The sequence below is a fragment of the Bufo gargarizans genome, chromosome 3 (assembly GCF_014858855.1).
Source record: "Bufo gargarizans isolate SCDJY-AF-19 chromosome 3, ASM1485885v1, whole genome shotgun sequence".
In the NCBI taxonomy this organism is placed as follows: Eukaryota; Metazoa; Chordata; class Amphibia; order Anura; family Bufonidae; genus Bufo; species Bufo gargarizans.
The window spans coordinates 527,668,101-527,684,015 of record NC_058082.1 but is presented as its reverse complement, the minus strand read 5'-3'; the positions used below and the strand labels follow the sequence as shown (position 1 = coordinate 527,684,015).

General features: G+C 43.2%; 1 protein-coding gene across 2 annotated transcripts in view; it reads left to right on the top strand.

Annotated features, from left to right (window-relative positions):
- Window positions 1–15,915, top strand: part of ASMTL (acetylserotonin O-methyltransferase like) — a 94,369-nt gene that overhangs the window by 46,820 nt on the left and 31,634 nt on the right. For both annotated transcript variants that reach the window (XM_044284021.1, XM_044284020.1), the window contains exon 10: window positions 11,340–11,521. In XM_044284021.1, coding sequence (XP_044139956.1) covers window positions 11,340–11,521 — 182 coding nt within the window. The remainder of the gene's footprint in view (window positions 1–11,339; window positions 11,522–15,915) is intronic.

The window sequence follows — 15,915 nt, the reverse complement described above, 5'->3', positions numbered from 1 at the left end:
AAGTGTGGGACTACAAGGTCAGATGAAAGATGCCTTTCATGTCACATTCTGTCAAAAGGAGGGGGGAGGACAGATGCTCTTTAACAAATTTCCCTTGTATTTCAGCCACCAGCATAAAAAATTTAAGTGTAAGCTCAGCCGGAGAGGAGAACTAGTTTGAAGTTTGGCAATATGAGTTTGGTAGCAGCAGTCGTAATTACAATTGCTCGGCCCATTCACTTGAATATTGTAATTATGACACTATCCAATCAGTGCTGCCATGGCAGTCTGTGCAGGGTCACACCTAGTTGGACCCGTATTCCAGACTGCTGGCCATTCATTCATAAATTTATAAAAATGGAGGAATGGCAAAACATAGTTATAAGAATAGATGCTCCATAATTGTTATTACATGGGGAATGGAACAGACATGTCACCAGCGTTGAGAATGCAACCCCACAATGCAGTTGTCCACATTTGGCTAAGCCACAGCCTCCTCCGGCACCCAATGGCCGCATGTTTTTGCTGTAAAATTGTGTTCCCATTGGTTGCTGCAGATGGGCGTGCTTTGGTTGCATGCAACCAGCCGTAGCGCTGTGCTGTACCCTGACAAGTCCTGCTTAAGCCACGTGTGACAAATGCATGCTCCTCCCATCCTAAACATGGATGCTGATGGAGAGACATGTTGCCCTTCCTGTCCATTTGAGCCTCCCATTGATATGCACTTTGCCTTCACCATTTTCTTGCACTTCAAGGACCTGTACAAGTGCAGATAGTACTGCGCAGCTCCTAGCACAGACCTAGTTCTTGCCTATGGAAAGCCACACATCACAAGCTCCTCCATCAGTGGTAATTATAAGGATGAGAGCAACGTGCCGAAGGCACAGAGCACTTGGCCAACAATAAGGTGTGCCTTCAAAGGGCTGACCAGGATTAGAAAAGCATGGCTGGACCACATGTTGTGTTTGGTATGTCAGTCTTAGATACGTTCACTTGAATGGAGCTGACCTACACTGCCAAACGCAACCAGTGGACAGATGTGGTGCAGTTTCTGGAAAAATGCAGCCATATTTTTCTAAACCTGGGCAATGCTTTTAAGAACCTGTCAGTGTAAATAAATATATTAATTAATATAAATTAAGTTGACCTTAACCGCTTGACTAGATTACAGTAAGTCTTAAAGAGGCTGTGTCACTTCAGCAAGTGGCATTTATCATGTATACAAAGTTAATACAAGGCACTTACTAATGTATTTTGATTGTCCATATTGTCTCCTTTGCTGGCATGATTCATTTTTCATCACATTATACACTGCTCGTATTCATGGTTACGGTGGCTGTGCTTGCACTGTAGGAAAACGCACCGGCCTCTATGGTGACCGGGACGATGGGAGAGCACACTGTCACGCATGTGCAGCAGCTTCCGTCCTGGCCACTTTGTATTTGCAATGCAGCGGTGGTCGTAACCCCCTAGATACAAGCAGTTTATAATACGATGGAAAAATTAATCCAGCCAGCAAAGGAAGCAATATGGGTAATCCCAATACATTAGTAAGTGTCTTGTATTAACTTTGTCTACATGATAAATGCCATTTGCTGAAGTGAGACAACCACTTTAAGCAAGCATTGCCAGGATGACTATCGGCACCAGAGAGGAAGCAAGACGGCCTTTGGTCTGGCCGTTAGTTGATTAATGAAATATGCAACATTGAAGGGTGTTCTATCTTGGCGCCATATAGACACCTACATATCAGAAGACTGGAGGAAGGTGGCTCTGTGTCGTATATTGGGGGATTAAGCCCTTTTAGAATTTCTTTCCCTGTGGTTGGTTCCTATGACAAGGATGAGAGGGCAGTTGGAACAGCGAGCGGCTGTGACTCTGTCTGCCTCTTTATGGCGCTGCATTGTCGCCAGTATGTTTAAATGCCTCTCAGGATATTGTAAAGAAATGCTAAGTCTAAAGGGGATCTTGATGGGAATAATGGCCATGATAACAGGATTGCTAATTTTCTTTACAATGTGCATACATTTATGTGTTCTTTCTTCAAGCCTTAATGATAGCCTTCTATAAAGTGACACCCACTGCTAGTCTGGAATGGTCCCAACTCTCTATGAACATGAAATGATCTGATTGAACAGCAGGGTCATTAGTGCAGAGGTCAGCAACGGTAGGGTCTTCTTTGGCATCATCAGCAGCGCTTTGTTTGAATATACCTTCTCGGCGTCCCTGCAGGTCACTCCATTACACAACCTGATTGCCAAGTCTGGCTTCATCACTTGATCATTACCCAACACAAATCAGTACTCCTCCTAGGAAACTGCGGGCCGCCTGATATTTCCCTTGCATCAGCCACTGCATGGTGGTCACTCAGATGACAGGCCAGGTCCCCTAGAGCAAGAGATGCCCATATGCTCTAACAGAACATGTGGAAAAGGCTTGTTTCCTAAGGGCAACAGAAGCTAGGACAGATTCCCTATGCAAAATGCTGGGTCGCTTTCTAAGATGAAAAGAGATTGAGATTTCTCAGTGGCTGATGCCTTTTAATGGCTAACTGAAAAGATGACGACAAAATTGCAAGCTTTCAAAGCTACTTGGGCCTTTTCCTCAGGTATCTCTTTTGCCAAAACCTTGTATTGAGCAGCTCCAGTGCATAATGATGAGTCTCGAATATTCATAAACTCTTCGCCCACCTGCTGCAGATTCAGTTGGAGAAAAAACTGTCAATCAGAAGCAGGTGGGCGGGGAAAGCAGTGAGCTCATGAATATGGGGACTCCTCAGCATGTGCTGGAGATGTTAGGATTTAAAAGTGAGGGCAGCAGAAAACTGGTGACAGATCCCCTTTAACCCCTTAACGTGCGATGATCTCTGGATATGACTTAAAGCCCAGAGAAGTACATGTACGTCATGGTGATCGGGCGGGTGCAGTAGCTGCACCCTCCTGATCAGCGACGGGGGTCCGGCAGTTACTGGTAGCCGGACCCCTGCTGTATGCGTCGGCATCAGTAAAATCTCCATTGCCAGCGCATTAACCCCTGCACGGCCACGGTGAGTGCTGACCGCAGCACGTTCGGGCTTTAGACATGTGCAGGGTGGTCATCGGGTCCCCGCGCTGCTGTGACGGGAACCAGATGGCAGGAAAGGCAGCTTGATGCCTTCCTTAGGCATCGTCGCTGCCTTCCGGGAGAGCCTGTGAGATCCAGCCCCCTGGATCACACAGGCAAGCAGGCTGTAAGTAAATTACATTGAGTAATACACTTACAGCCAATGCATGACAATACAGAAGTATTGTAATGCATTGTAAAGGGGATCAGACCCCCAAAAGTTGAAGTCCCAGAGTGGGACAAAAAATAAAGTGAAAAAAAAAATTAATAAAGTAACCCCCCCCCCCCAAAAAAAAAAAATAGCGGCCTTTTCCCAAAATAAAGTAAAAAAAATTGTTTAAAATAGGGAAAAAAAAGAAAGGTAGACATATTAGGTATCACCGCGTCCGTATCGATCAGCTCTGTAAAAATATCGCATGACGTAACTCCTCAGGTGAACACCGTCCAAAAATTAAAATGAAAACTGCTAATTAAACCATTTTTTTTCACTTTACATCACTAAAAGTGCAACACCAAACAATTAAAAAGGCGTATACCCCCCAAGATAGCACTTATCTAACCGTCACCTCATCCCACAAAAAAATGAGCCCCTACCTAAGACAATTGCCCAAAAAATAAAAAAAACTATGGCTCTCAGACTATGGAGACACTAAAACATGATTTTTTTTTTTTGTTTGTTTTAAAAATGCTGTTATTGTGTAAAATGTAAATAAATAAAAAAAAGTATATATATATTAGGTATCGCCAAGCGATCAAAAAGTCATATGCACCCCAAAATCTTACCAATCAAACGTCATCTCATCCCGCACAAAATGATACCCTACCTAAGACAATTGCCCAAAATGAAGGCTACTTTCACACTCGCGTTTGGTGCAGATCCCTAATGGATCTGCACAGACGGATCCTCACCGATAATACAACCACATGCATCCGTTCAGAACTGATCCGTTTGTATTATCTTTAACATTGCCAAAAAACGTTTTCTATTGTGTCAGTGAAAACAGATCCGTCCCCATTGACTTACATTGTGTGTCAGGATGGATGCGTTTGCTTCCGCATTGTCAGCGTTTTGGTGTCCGCCTCCAGAGCGGAACGGAGGCAAACTGATGCATTCTGAACGGATCCTTATCCATTCAGAATGCATTAGTGCAAAACTGATCCATTTTGGACCGCTTGTGAGAGCCCTGAAACGGATCTCACAAACTGAAACCAAAACACCAGTGTGAAAGTAGACAAAAAAAAAAAAACTATGGCTTTCAGAATATGGAGACACTGAAACAAACAACCCCAAAAATATTTGGTATTGTCGTGTACGTAACAACCTGCTCTATAAAACTACCACATGATCTAACCTGTCAGATGAACATTGTAAATAACAAAAAATAAAAATGGTGCCAAAACAGCTATTTGGTTTTTTTTTGTTACCTTGCCTCACAAAAAGTGTAATCTAGAACAACCAAAAATCATATGTACCCTAAAATAGTACCAACAAAACTGCCACCTTATCCCGTAGTTTCCAAAATGGGGTAATTTTTTGGAGTTTCTACTCTAGGGGTGCATCAGGGGGTCTTCAAATGTGACATGATAACTAAAAATTATCCCAATGAAATCTGCTTTCCAAAAACCAAATGGAAAATCTGCCAAAAAAAGTAAAATTCGGAAATTTCATCTACATTTTCCATTAATTCTTGTGGAACACGTTAAGGGTTAACACAGTTTGTAAAATTAGTTTTGAATACCTTGAGGGGCATAGTTTCTAAAACGGGGTCATTTTGGGTGGTTTCTATTTTGTAAGCCTCACAAAGTGACTTCAGACCTGATATGGTCCTTAAAAAGTGGGTTTTTGAAATTTTCTTAAAAATTTCAAGATTTTCTTCTAAGCCTTCTAACGGCCCAAATTTTTTTTATGGCATTCCCCAAATGATCCAAACATGAGAGAAGAAGACATATGGGGAATGTAAAATAATAACTATTTTTGGAGTTATTACTATTATAAAAGTAGAGAAATTGAAATTTGCTAATTTTTGGTAAATTTGGTATTTTTTTATAAATAAAAATGAAATTTTTTTTTACTCCATTTTACCACTGTCATGAAGTACAATATGTGATGAAAAAAGTGTTATATTGGAAAAGAATGTTGTGATGGCACACTCACATTTGGTTTAATGGACTATATTTATTGATTTTAATTGGATGAATCGATTTATGTAGTTGTATATAATTGATTATATATTTAAATATGCTGTATTAAAAATAGCATAAAATTGGAATTATAAAAAGGAAGTAAATAAAATGGATTGTGTTGTGTTCAAAGTGTTGAGATAGTCTATTCAGTTGATCCTGGAATTCAAGGTCGTAAGAAATCAGTCGGTTGGAACGTTTTTCGCGGAGTATTGATAGTCTTCAGTACGTATACGGTGACGTTATAAATAGAAGACAGTCCAGTATAAATTCAATCACGTGTAAGGCGTGCAAAAGTATATATATACGTGAAAAAAATTGTATTCAAGAAAAAAGGTTTAAATTGGTGCGCATACACTTATTATTGTGCACAATAAAAAGTAAAAACGGAAAATCAGTGTTGATTATAATATTGGATTTCAAATAAGGTGGGTAATAATAAAAACAATGTCAAACATTTGCTGATCTCGAAGCTGCAGCGGTTAGTCTTCTATTTGTCGGATGTCCCGGTACTAGAATGTCCGCTCCTTAATGGGAGAGCAAATGTCTTACCAATAGTATATATAGATAAAATCTATTAAATGGTTTGCCTGATATAGCTCTTTCATATAACCGTCCTGTTTGGTAAAACAATTATATTCATATGAGGAGGAATAATTAATAGTTGGGAGAGTTTACTTTACCCCTCTTCATCCGTTGCGATGTACTCCTTTGAGCAAGGACCTGCGTGGCGTCCCACGTGATCGCTCGCCTTACCATGTGATGTAGCACGTAATGATGATGCTTGTCGACGTCACACGGTGTCTGAGTTCCTGATTGGCCAATCTCTTTTGCTGCGGGATATTTGAATGATTATCGCCGGGACAGATATGTTCTTTTCCGATGATTTTTCATTCCAAATGGTGGATATCCTTTTAGTCCTCACTCGTTCCTCAGACCAGACGCGTTTCGGGACACTATTGGTCCCTTCCTCAGTGGTCAAGTTGTGGTGTGTCAGGAGCGAGTGAGGGTTTAAATGCTGGTTGCTTTAAGGGGTGTTGCCTTCAATTTGTTTGAGTTGTGTATAAATCCTGGACTGGATTCGGTTTTTGTAAATCCTGGTCTGGATCAGGTTGACAATTTGATATCAGATTGCAGAATAAGAATAAAAATAGACATAAAGATCAGAATAAAAATATATAGAAAATAAAAACAAAAATAGAAGTAAAAAAGGGACCTATTCACATTGTCTATGTGGTAATATATTACTCCTTGAGAGTTTTTTACAAATCTGGAAGTTGTGTTGTATATTTTAGGTATCATCTCTGGATTTGTATTTACTGTTCTTCCGCTATATACTGCTGACGATTATTTTATATATATGCGGTTACAGTGCGTTTTTTTCTTAAGAATCTGATTTTTTGTGTAAATGAGGTATGGGTTATCTGTGTTATCTTTTACCGGGATTATATTGTTTGGGTCTTTTTTGGGTCTTTTCTACCCAGAAAAGACCCAAACAATATAATCCCGGTAAAAGATAACACAGATAACCCATACCTCATTTACACAAAAAATCTGATTCTTAAGAAAAAAAACGCACTGTAACCGCATATATATAAAATAATCGTCAGCAGTATATAGCGGAAGAACAGTAAATACAAATCCAGAGATGATACCTAAAATATACAACACAACTTCCAGATTTGTAAAAAACTCTCAAGGAGTAATATATTACCACATAGACAATGTGAATAGGTCCCTTTTTTACTTCTATTTTTGTTTTTATTTTCTATATATTTTTATTCTGATCTTTATGTCTATTTTTATTCTTATTCTGCAATCTGATATCAAATTGTCAACCTGATCCAGACCAGGATTTACAAAAACCGAATCCAGTCCAGGATTTATACACAACTCAAACAAATTGAAGGCAACACCCCTTAAAGCAACCAGCATTTAAACCCTCACTCGCTCCTGACACACCACAACTTGACCACTGAGGAAGGGACCAATAGTGTCCCGAAACGCGTCTGGTCTGAGGAACGAGTGAGGACTAAAAGGATATCCACCATTTGGAATGAAAAATCATCGGAAAAGAACATATCTGTCCCGGCGATAATCATTCAAATATCCCGCAGCAAAAGAGATTGGCCAATCAGGAACTCAGACACCGTGTGACGTCGACAAGCATCATCATTACGTGCTACATCACATGGTAAGGCGAGCGATCACGTGGGACGCCACGCAGGTCCTTGCTCAAAGGAGTACATCGCAACGGATGAAGAGGGGTAAAGTAAACTCTCCCAACTATTAATTATTCCTCCTCATATGAATATAATTGTTTTACCAAACAGGACGGTTATATGAAAGAGCTATATCAGGCAAACCATTTAATAGATTTTATCTATATATACTATTGGTAAGACATTTGCTCTCCCATTAAGGAGCGGACATTCTAGTACCGGGACATCCGACAAATAGAAGACTAACCGCTGCAGCTTCGAGATCAGCAAATGTTTGACATTGTTTTTATTATTACCCACCTTATTTGAAATCCAATATTATAATCAACACTGATTTTCCGTTTTTACTTTTTATTGTGCACAATAATATTAAGTGTATGCGCACCAATTTAAACCTTTTTTCTTGAATACAATTTTTTTCACGTATATATATATATATATATATATATATATATATATATATATATATATATACTTTTGCACGCCTTACACGTGATTGAATTTATACTGGACTGTCTTCTATTTATAACGTCACCGTATACGTACTGAAGACTATCAATACTCCGCGAAAAACGTTCCAACCGACTGATTTCTTACGACCTTGAATTCCAGGATCAACTGAATAGACTATCTCAACACTTTGAACACAACACAATCCATTTTATTTACTTTTTTATAATTCCAATTTTATGCTATTTTTAATACAGCATATTTAAATATATAATCAATTATATACAACTACGTAAATCGATTCATCCAATTAAAATCAATAAATATAGTCCATTAAACCAAATGTGAGTGTGCCATCACAACATTCTTTTCCAATATAACACTTTCTCACGGTTTTTAGGTGTACCGGTGATAGAGCACCTCTATCCATATTGACCGACTGGTGAGCCTCAGCAACACTTCTACTTAGAATATTCATGTGATGAAAAAACATTCTCAGAATGGCCTGGATAAGTAAAAGTGTTTTAAAGTTATTACCACATAAAGTGACACATGTCCGATTTGCAAAAATGGCCTGAGCAGAAAGGTGAAAAATGGCCCGGTCCTGAAAGAGTTAAAGGGGTTATCCGGGAAATTATGATGATATCAACATCAGCTGATCGGCGGGAGTCCCGAGTGTCGGACCCCTGCAGATCTGATACTGATGACCTATCCTAAGGATGTCCTAAATATCTGTTCCTGAATTACCCCTTTAAGGTACAGTATCCATACACATTAGATGAAAATAGGTCAAACCTGACAATTTTGTCAGGACCCGTTAACCATCTAATGTTTATTATATTTTTCTGACTGACCCTCAATGGCGGATGGGGGAGAAAAAAGGGTCAGCCATTTTGGATTTCAACATGTCTGATGCTTTGTTCTCAAGGGAGATAGGGCGTCACCAGAGTAGTCTGGCAACAGCTCGCCCTCTTCTCCTTGTTGAGATCTCTACGCGTGTACGGAGAGGTTGGGAGGAATAGCTGTTGGCGAATGGTGTCTAAAGTATATAATCTACTTTTATAAAAGTAAGATAACTCCTTTAGGGTAGTTATACAGAGCACTTTTTAGAAATACGCTGCAGTTTTCTGGCAGTTGTTTTTTTATTTATTTTATTAAAGTGGATTCAAGAAGAGTAGGAAATACAAAGGAAGGACTTAGGCCCCTTTCACACGGGCGAGTATTCCGCGCGGGTGCGATGCGCGAGTTGAACACATTGCACCCGCACTGAATCCGGACCCATTCATTTCTATGGGGCTGTTCACATGAGCAGTGATTTTCACGCATCACTTATGCGTTGCGTGAAAATCGCAGCATGTTCTATAGTCTGTGTTTTTCACGTAACGCAGGCCCCATAGAAATGAATGGGGTTGCGTGAAAAATCGCAAGCAAGTGCGGATGCGGTTTTCACGCATGGTTTCTAGGTGACAGTCTATTCACTGTATTATTTTCCCTTATAACATGGTTATAAGGGAAAATAATAGCATTCTGAATACAGAATGCATAGTATAATTAACTCACCTTCTCCTCTTGATCGCGTAGTTCCCGGTCTCTTCTTTACTACTTTAATGATGAGCTGTGGGCTAAATGACCTGTGGTGACGTCAGATCACATGCTCCATCACCACGGTGATAGACCATGTGATGGAGCATGTGATCTGACGTCACCACAGGTCATTTAGCCCACAGCTCATCATTAAAGAAGTAAAGAAGAGACCGGGAACTACGTGATCAAGAGGAGAAGGTGAATAAATTTTTTTTATTTATTTTTTTAACCCCTCCAGCACTATTATACTATGCATTCTGTATTCAGAATGCTATTATTTTCCCTTATAACCATCTTCAGAACATCAATCCCAAGCCCGAACTTCTGTGAAGAAGTTCGGGTTTGGGTACCAAACATGCCCGATTTTTCTCATGCAAGTGCAAAACGCATTACAATGTTTTGCATTCACGCAGAAAAATTGCGCATGTTCCCGCAACGCACCCGCCTCTTATCCGGCCAAAAATATGACACCCGTGTGAAAGAGGCCTTATACTTCTTTTCCTTTTTGCTGGATCCACACAAAAAAAAAAAGCTATAGTGGTATATTTTCCTGAAAATCTATATGTTAAACCACCCATATTACGGGATAAGAGCAGAATGAAGACTTTTTTTTTTGTTTATCCCCATTAACTTTATAGCACAGAATATACACTGCTCAAAACATAAAGGGAACGCTAAAATAACACATCCTAGATATCAATTAATGAAATATTCCAGTTGTAAATCTTTATTCATTACATAGTGGAATGTGTTTGTGTTAAGCACAATAAAACATAAAAATGATCAATGTAAATCAAAATTAATATCCCACGGAGGTCTGGATTTGGAATGATACTCAAAATCAAAGTGGAAAAAAAAAGCTGATCCAACTTCATTGGAAATGACTTAAGACAAGGAAATGAGGCTCAGTAGTGTGTGTGGCGTCCCTACAATGCCCAGGCATGTTCCTGATGAGGTGGCGGATGTTCTCCTAAGGGATCTCCTCCCAGACCTGGATTAAAGCATCAGTCAACTATCGGACAGTCTGTGGTGCAATGTGGCGTTGGTGGATGGAACGAGACACGATGTCCCAGATCTGCTCGATTGGGTTCAGGTCTGGGGAACGGGCAGGCCAGTTGATGGCATCAATTTCTTCATCATGCAGGAACTGCTGACACACTTCAGCCACATGAGGGCTAGCATTGTCATGCATCAGAAGGAACCCGGGGCCCTCTGCACCTGCATATGGTCTCACAATGGATCTGAGGATCTCATCCTGGTACCTAATGGCAGTCAGGGTACCTCTGGCTAGCACATGGAGGGCTGTGACCCACTGCCAAACCGGTCATGCTGGAGGATGTTGCAGGCAGCAGAATGTTCTCCACGGCGTCTCCGATGTCCGTGTTTTGCGGATCCGCACACACAGACGTGTGAATGGACCCTAAGACAGGGACTGATATTGGTGACAACCTCTGAGCAGTTCTGTGGAATACGTGTGCACTATAGAAATGAATTAGAGAAGGGAGAATGGGTGACACTGATTCATACTGTGTGTCATCTAATTGCTGCTGTGGGTGGCTGAACTCATTTGTTTCAGGGACGCAGCATAAAAGCTGGGAGGGAGATGGCGTTCTCCTTCCATTCAGTAGGTGCCTTTCCATTGTTTGTGAGTTGCACAATGCTCGTGGAGCTCTTCACTTATGGACAGTGTTCAGACAATATTGTCATGAAATGTGGATATGAGCCTCTCAGTCTTTATTTGCAGCCAATGTTTTGTTTCACTCTGTAAAAAAAATCTACCAAAGCTCTAATGTTATTTCTGTATGATATCTCTCTTTCTAGTTTACAGCAACACTGAACTTGCCAATACGTACCTGGTTTCTGATGCTGCATTTTCCATCCATGATTACGTCACATACTCCAGTGAGCATTTATGGTCCCATTTCACACATCTGGACTCTGCAGTAGTAGAAGGTCGAGGCCAACATCGAACCGCTGTTAAGAAAGCATGTGACAACATAAATGTAAGAGGACCTTTTTGTGGTTGGGTCTTGAACCCATATCCAACTTTTTTTATTTGATATTTCTAGCAGCTGGAGTTCCAGCACATTTGTACTGTATATTTATGAAGCTTCAAATCCCATCTATAGACCTAATGTAAAATCAACTGGCCACTCATGGGGCCAGAAATTATTTATAAGTCAGTACATATAGGGGATGATCATCTGCTATTTATTATTTCAAAAGGAATTTATTAGTTTTAAAACTCAAGAAAAAATTGATACAAAGCCGCATCATTCCCATCGAGATGGATTATGAGAGGACAATAAAGCTGTGTGATGAAAGGTAGCAGGGAGTAGGGTAAGGAAGGAGACAAATGAAGGTAGAATAGGAAACATACGTAAACATAGACACCTGAACAAGAGCCATCATATTCAACAGGTAAGTGAATGCATGCATATTTACCGTATTAACCCGCACCTTAATACGCTCCTAGGTTTTAGAGGAGGAAAATAAATATTTTTCAACAGACCTCTTATCAGACCTACAATCTTCACCTCAGATAAGACTCTCGCTGCTCATCAGACCTCAGATCACATCCCCATCAGACCTCCGTTGAAAACCCCATTCCTCAACAGACCTCAAATCGGAGCCCCATCAGATCTCAAATCGGACCCCCACTCCTAATCAGACCCCAAAATAAGACCCTAATTCTTCATCAGACCCTTGGACCCCCACTCCTCATCAAACCCCCATTGCTCATCAGACCCCCTTCATACCTCAGATCAGATCCCCTATCAGATCAGACCCCCAAATCAGACCTCAGATCCTACCCCCATTCCTCATGAGACCTCCAATCAGACCCCCATTCCCCATGAGACCTCCGATCAGACCCCCATTCCCCATGAGACCTCCGATCAGACCCCCATTCCCCATGATACCTCATATCAGAGCCATGGTCCTGTAAGCCCTTTTGGCATAGTAAGGTGAAAATCAGGCTAATATTGTGGCCCAGTGTAGTAATACAAACTAATTCAATATTGGAAATCTGTGGAGTGGGAGGAGGAGAGTTAAGAGTTCCAGGGTTTCTTAAAAGGTTAAAAAATGTTGCTTTGGATACCCTCAAGTTCTTCATAAATAATTATTCAATTGATCCTGTCAATGGCAGCTTGGAAGCTGAGGGCACTCAAGCACTACTCAAAGGCAATATCAATTCTAGCCTCTAATAAAATAAATTGTGCAAGTTTGTATTTAGGGTAGATAAGTCCAAAAGTTTTGTCCCCTAAAAGACAAGTAGGCAGTCTCTTAGGATATGGGGTACCTAAGATATTTGAAATTTGGGAGCACACTATATCCCAGCACAAGCTTACAATAAGATGGACCCCACGTATGGTATATTGTGCCTTCAGACTTACAGCCTCTGAGGCAGAGGGGAGAAACATTGGGATATATCAGTACTTGCTGCAGAAAACAAGATTATCAGATAAGGCTGCATGTACCCTAAGGGAATGAGTCTCATTAAGGAGGAGCTGAGAGGTTCACTTTTATGAAGTGATCAAAATTTTGCTTGCAGTCACCACTAGTAGGAGCTTATGATCTTGCTGCCTGTAATCTACCCCTGGACCCCTAACAAGTTACAGTTACAGTAGTAACAGGCAAAATTGTTACCATTGTAAGCATTCTTAATCCAAACGCAGTGAAATCTGTTACACGTAAAACCAGTATAATTTCACACTGGCATTTCTGGGTCCGCTTGTGAGATCTGTTTCAGGGCTCTCACAAGAGTCCCAAAATGGATCAGTTCAGCCCCAATGCATTCAGAATGGATAAGGAGCCGTTCACAATGCATCAGTTTGGCTCCGTTGCGCCTCCATTCTGCTCTGGAGGCGGACACCAAAACGCTGCTCGCAAAGTGTCCTCCTGACGATGCGGAGCCAAACGGATCAGTCCTTACTTAAAATGGATCACTGACACAATATGGTGCAATTGAAAACGGATCCGTCCTGACTTGCATTTAAAGTCAATGGGGTACGGATCCGTTTTCAATTTTGACTTAGACTTTTTTTAAAGAATAATGAACGGATACAAGTGTTTGCATTATCGGTGCGGATCCGCCTGTGCAGATACAAGACGGATCCGCACCAAACGCAGGAGTGAAAGTAGCCTAAAATGCATGTCTTATACTGTAGTTATTGCACTACAGCTTTGTGCCACTAGAGTGTGCTGAAATATACCTTTCTCGCCCAGTTTCCTTGGGGGACACAGAAGACCTTGGGTATAGCTCATCTCCCTAGGAGGCGTGACACTAAGTAAGAACTGTTAGCCCCTCCTCCACAGCTATACCCTCAGCCTGGAGAGAGAGACTGTCAGACTGTCAGTTTTAGCTTAGTGTCCAAGGAGGCAAGACACTCCCTGCTCTGCAGGGCTGTTTTCTCCTTGTTTTAATTTTAGATTTTTACTTTTTTCTTTTCTTTTTGTTCCAGAACATCAGGGACAACAGAGACGCACTAGACCTCTCTGTTTCTCCCGGGGTCGAGCTGCGCCAGTGCCGGTCATCCGCACTGCTGCCTCCCCCACAGAAGGCAAGGTGGATCAGGGCAGCCCAGCTCCCCTACATCCCGCCAGCGCAAGGGTCGCCCGCACGCCAAGTCCCTCTTCCAGCGTCCTGCCACTACGGTGCCAGTAGCTGAAGGGGCGACCCTGCTGGAACGGACCGAGGGTGAAGACGGCTGTGGTGAGAGATTGGCTTCTCCAGCCCTACGTCCCCCCCCCCACCCCGGTCTCCTGCGTGCCTGACCCCCATACTGACAGGGCCTCTGGACCCTTTTGTCCCTGCTAGTCCTAGGCTGGCCCCTGGCTGCCACAGGGCGACATTCTGCTCCCTCTCCTCCCCTCCATAGGACATTGGCACCCTTCTCCCTGACAAGAAGAATGCCTGGGGAGCTGCAGAGGTTCGCACCTAGCTGCCCCTGACGTAGGGGTTATGCAGGCCTCCCACCCTCACAGACCCGGTCTCAGGGTCCCCCTCCCTCTTACCGGCCACTGCTTCAGGGCCAGAGGGCCCGCGCCTTGCTGCCCCTGACCCATCACGGGCACCGGTCCAAGGGCAAGGTGGTTGTGGCTGCCGGCCATATGGAGCGCTGTTCTAGACCAAGGGCCCGCTCCAGGGGTGAAATGGCTGCCGGGTCATCGCTTCCGACAGCGGGTGGGCACCGCGGCCTACAAATGAGCGCTATGCCTCAACAGCCCCCGGCCGACCGTCGGAACATTCCGGTCGGCCGGGCGCCGCAAAATGTTGTTCCCCTCCTGGGCGACACTTCGCGGCAGCGATCCCACTCTATCCGGGTCCCCAGCTCTTCCGGCCCGCGGGGTGGGCACCCGCGGCCGGTATGTGCCGCTCCGTAGGCCCGGCCGGTACTTTAAATACTGTGCGGCCCCGGTCAGCCGGGCGCCGCTAAAAATTTAGACCCCGGCTTCACGGCCTGCTAGGCCGCAAAATTCGGGCCTCTGTTGGAGGGGGCTGGAACTTCTCCGGGCGCGAATCTTCCCGCCTGGAGGTTCCCCCGCCCCCAGAGGATCGCAGTGCCGCCCCCAGGCCGGATCCCTGTTAACCCCTTGGGTACAGGCCGGCTTCCGATGGGCCTGTGTGGCTTTCTGCCTCAGTGAGGCTGGGTTATAATAAATAAATAAAAAAAAAAAAAAAATTAAAAAAAAATAAAAAAAAAAAAAAATTAAATTATTTATTAATATGACTTGTGGGCTGCGCAGGACACTGCAGCCTCATCTCAGAGTGCTGCCTGTATACATGCCCCCCTTCCATAGGTGGCATGGTGTCGCGCTCCCCGGCTGCGGCGCTACCAGGGTCATTTCCCCTTCTAGGCGGGGTTTTTTTTTTTTTATTTTTTTTTTTTTTTTGCCCTCTCCGCGCTACGGCGCTGGTCAGTGCATGCGGCCTTTTCTGTAGGGTGCCTGCCATGTGCAGGACCCCCCTCCTGGCGGGATACTGCACTCTCCTTAACTGCGGGTTGGCCTTGTGCATGATCGCCCTTTCATTGGCGGCCTACTGCAGTTTCTCCGGATACGGTGCTGGCCATGTGCACGACCACCTTCCATAGGTGGAACACGGCAATTCGTTGCCGGCCATGTGCGTGACCCCTTCCATAGGCGGAACGCTACACTCTCACTGGATTCGTTGCCGATCATGTGCATGACCCCCATCTTAGGCGGAATATTGCACTCTCATCGGATTCGGTGCTGGCCATGTGCACGACCCCCTTCCTTAGGCGGAACGCCACACTGTCTCTGGATTCGCTGCCTGCCATAGGCATGACTCCCTTCTGTGGACGGCATTCGGCACTCTCACTGGATTCACTGCCAGCCATGTGCATGACCACCTTCCATAGGCGGTATGATGCAC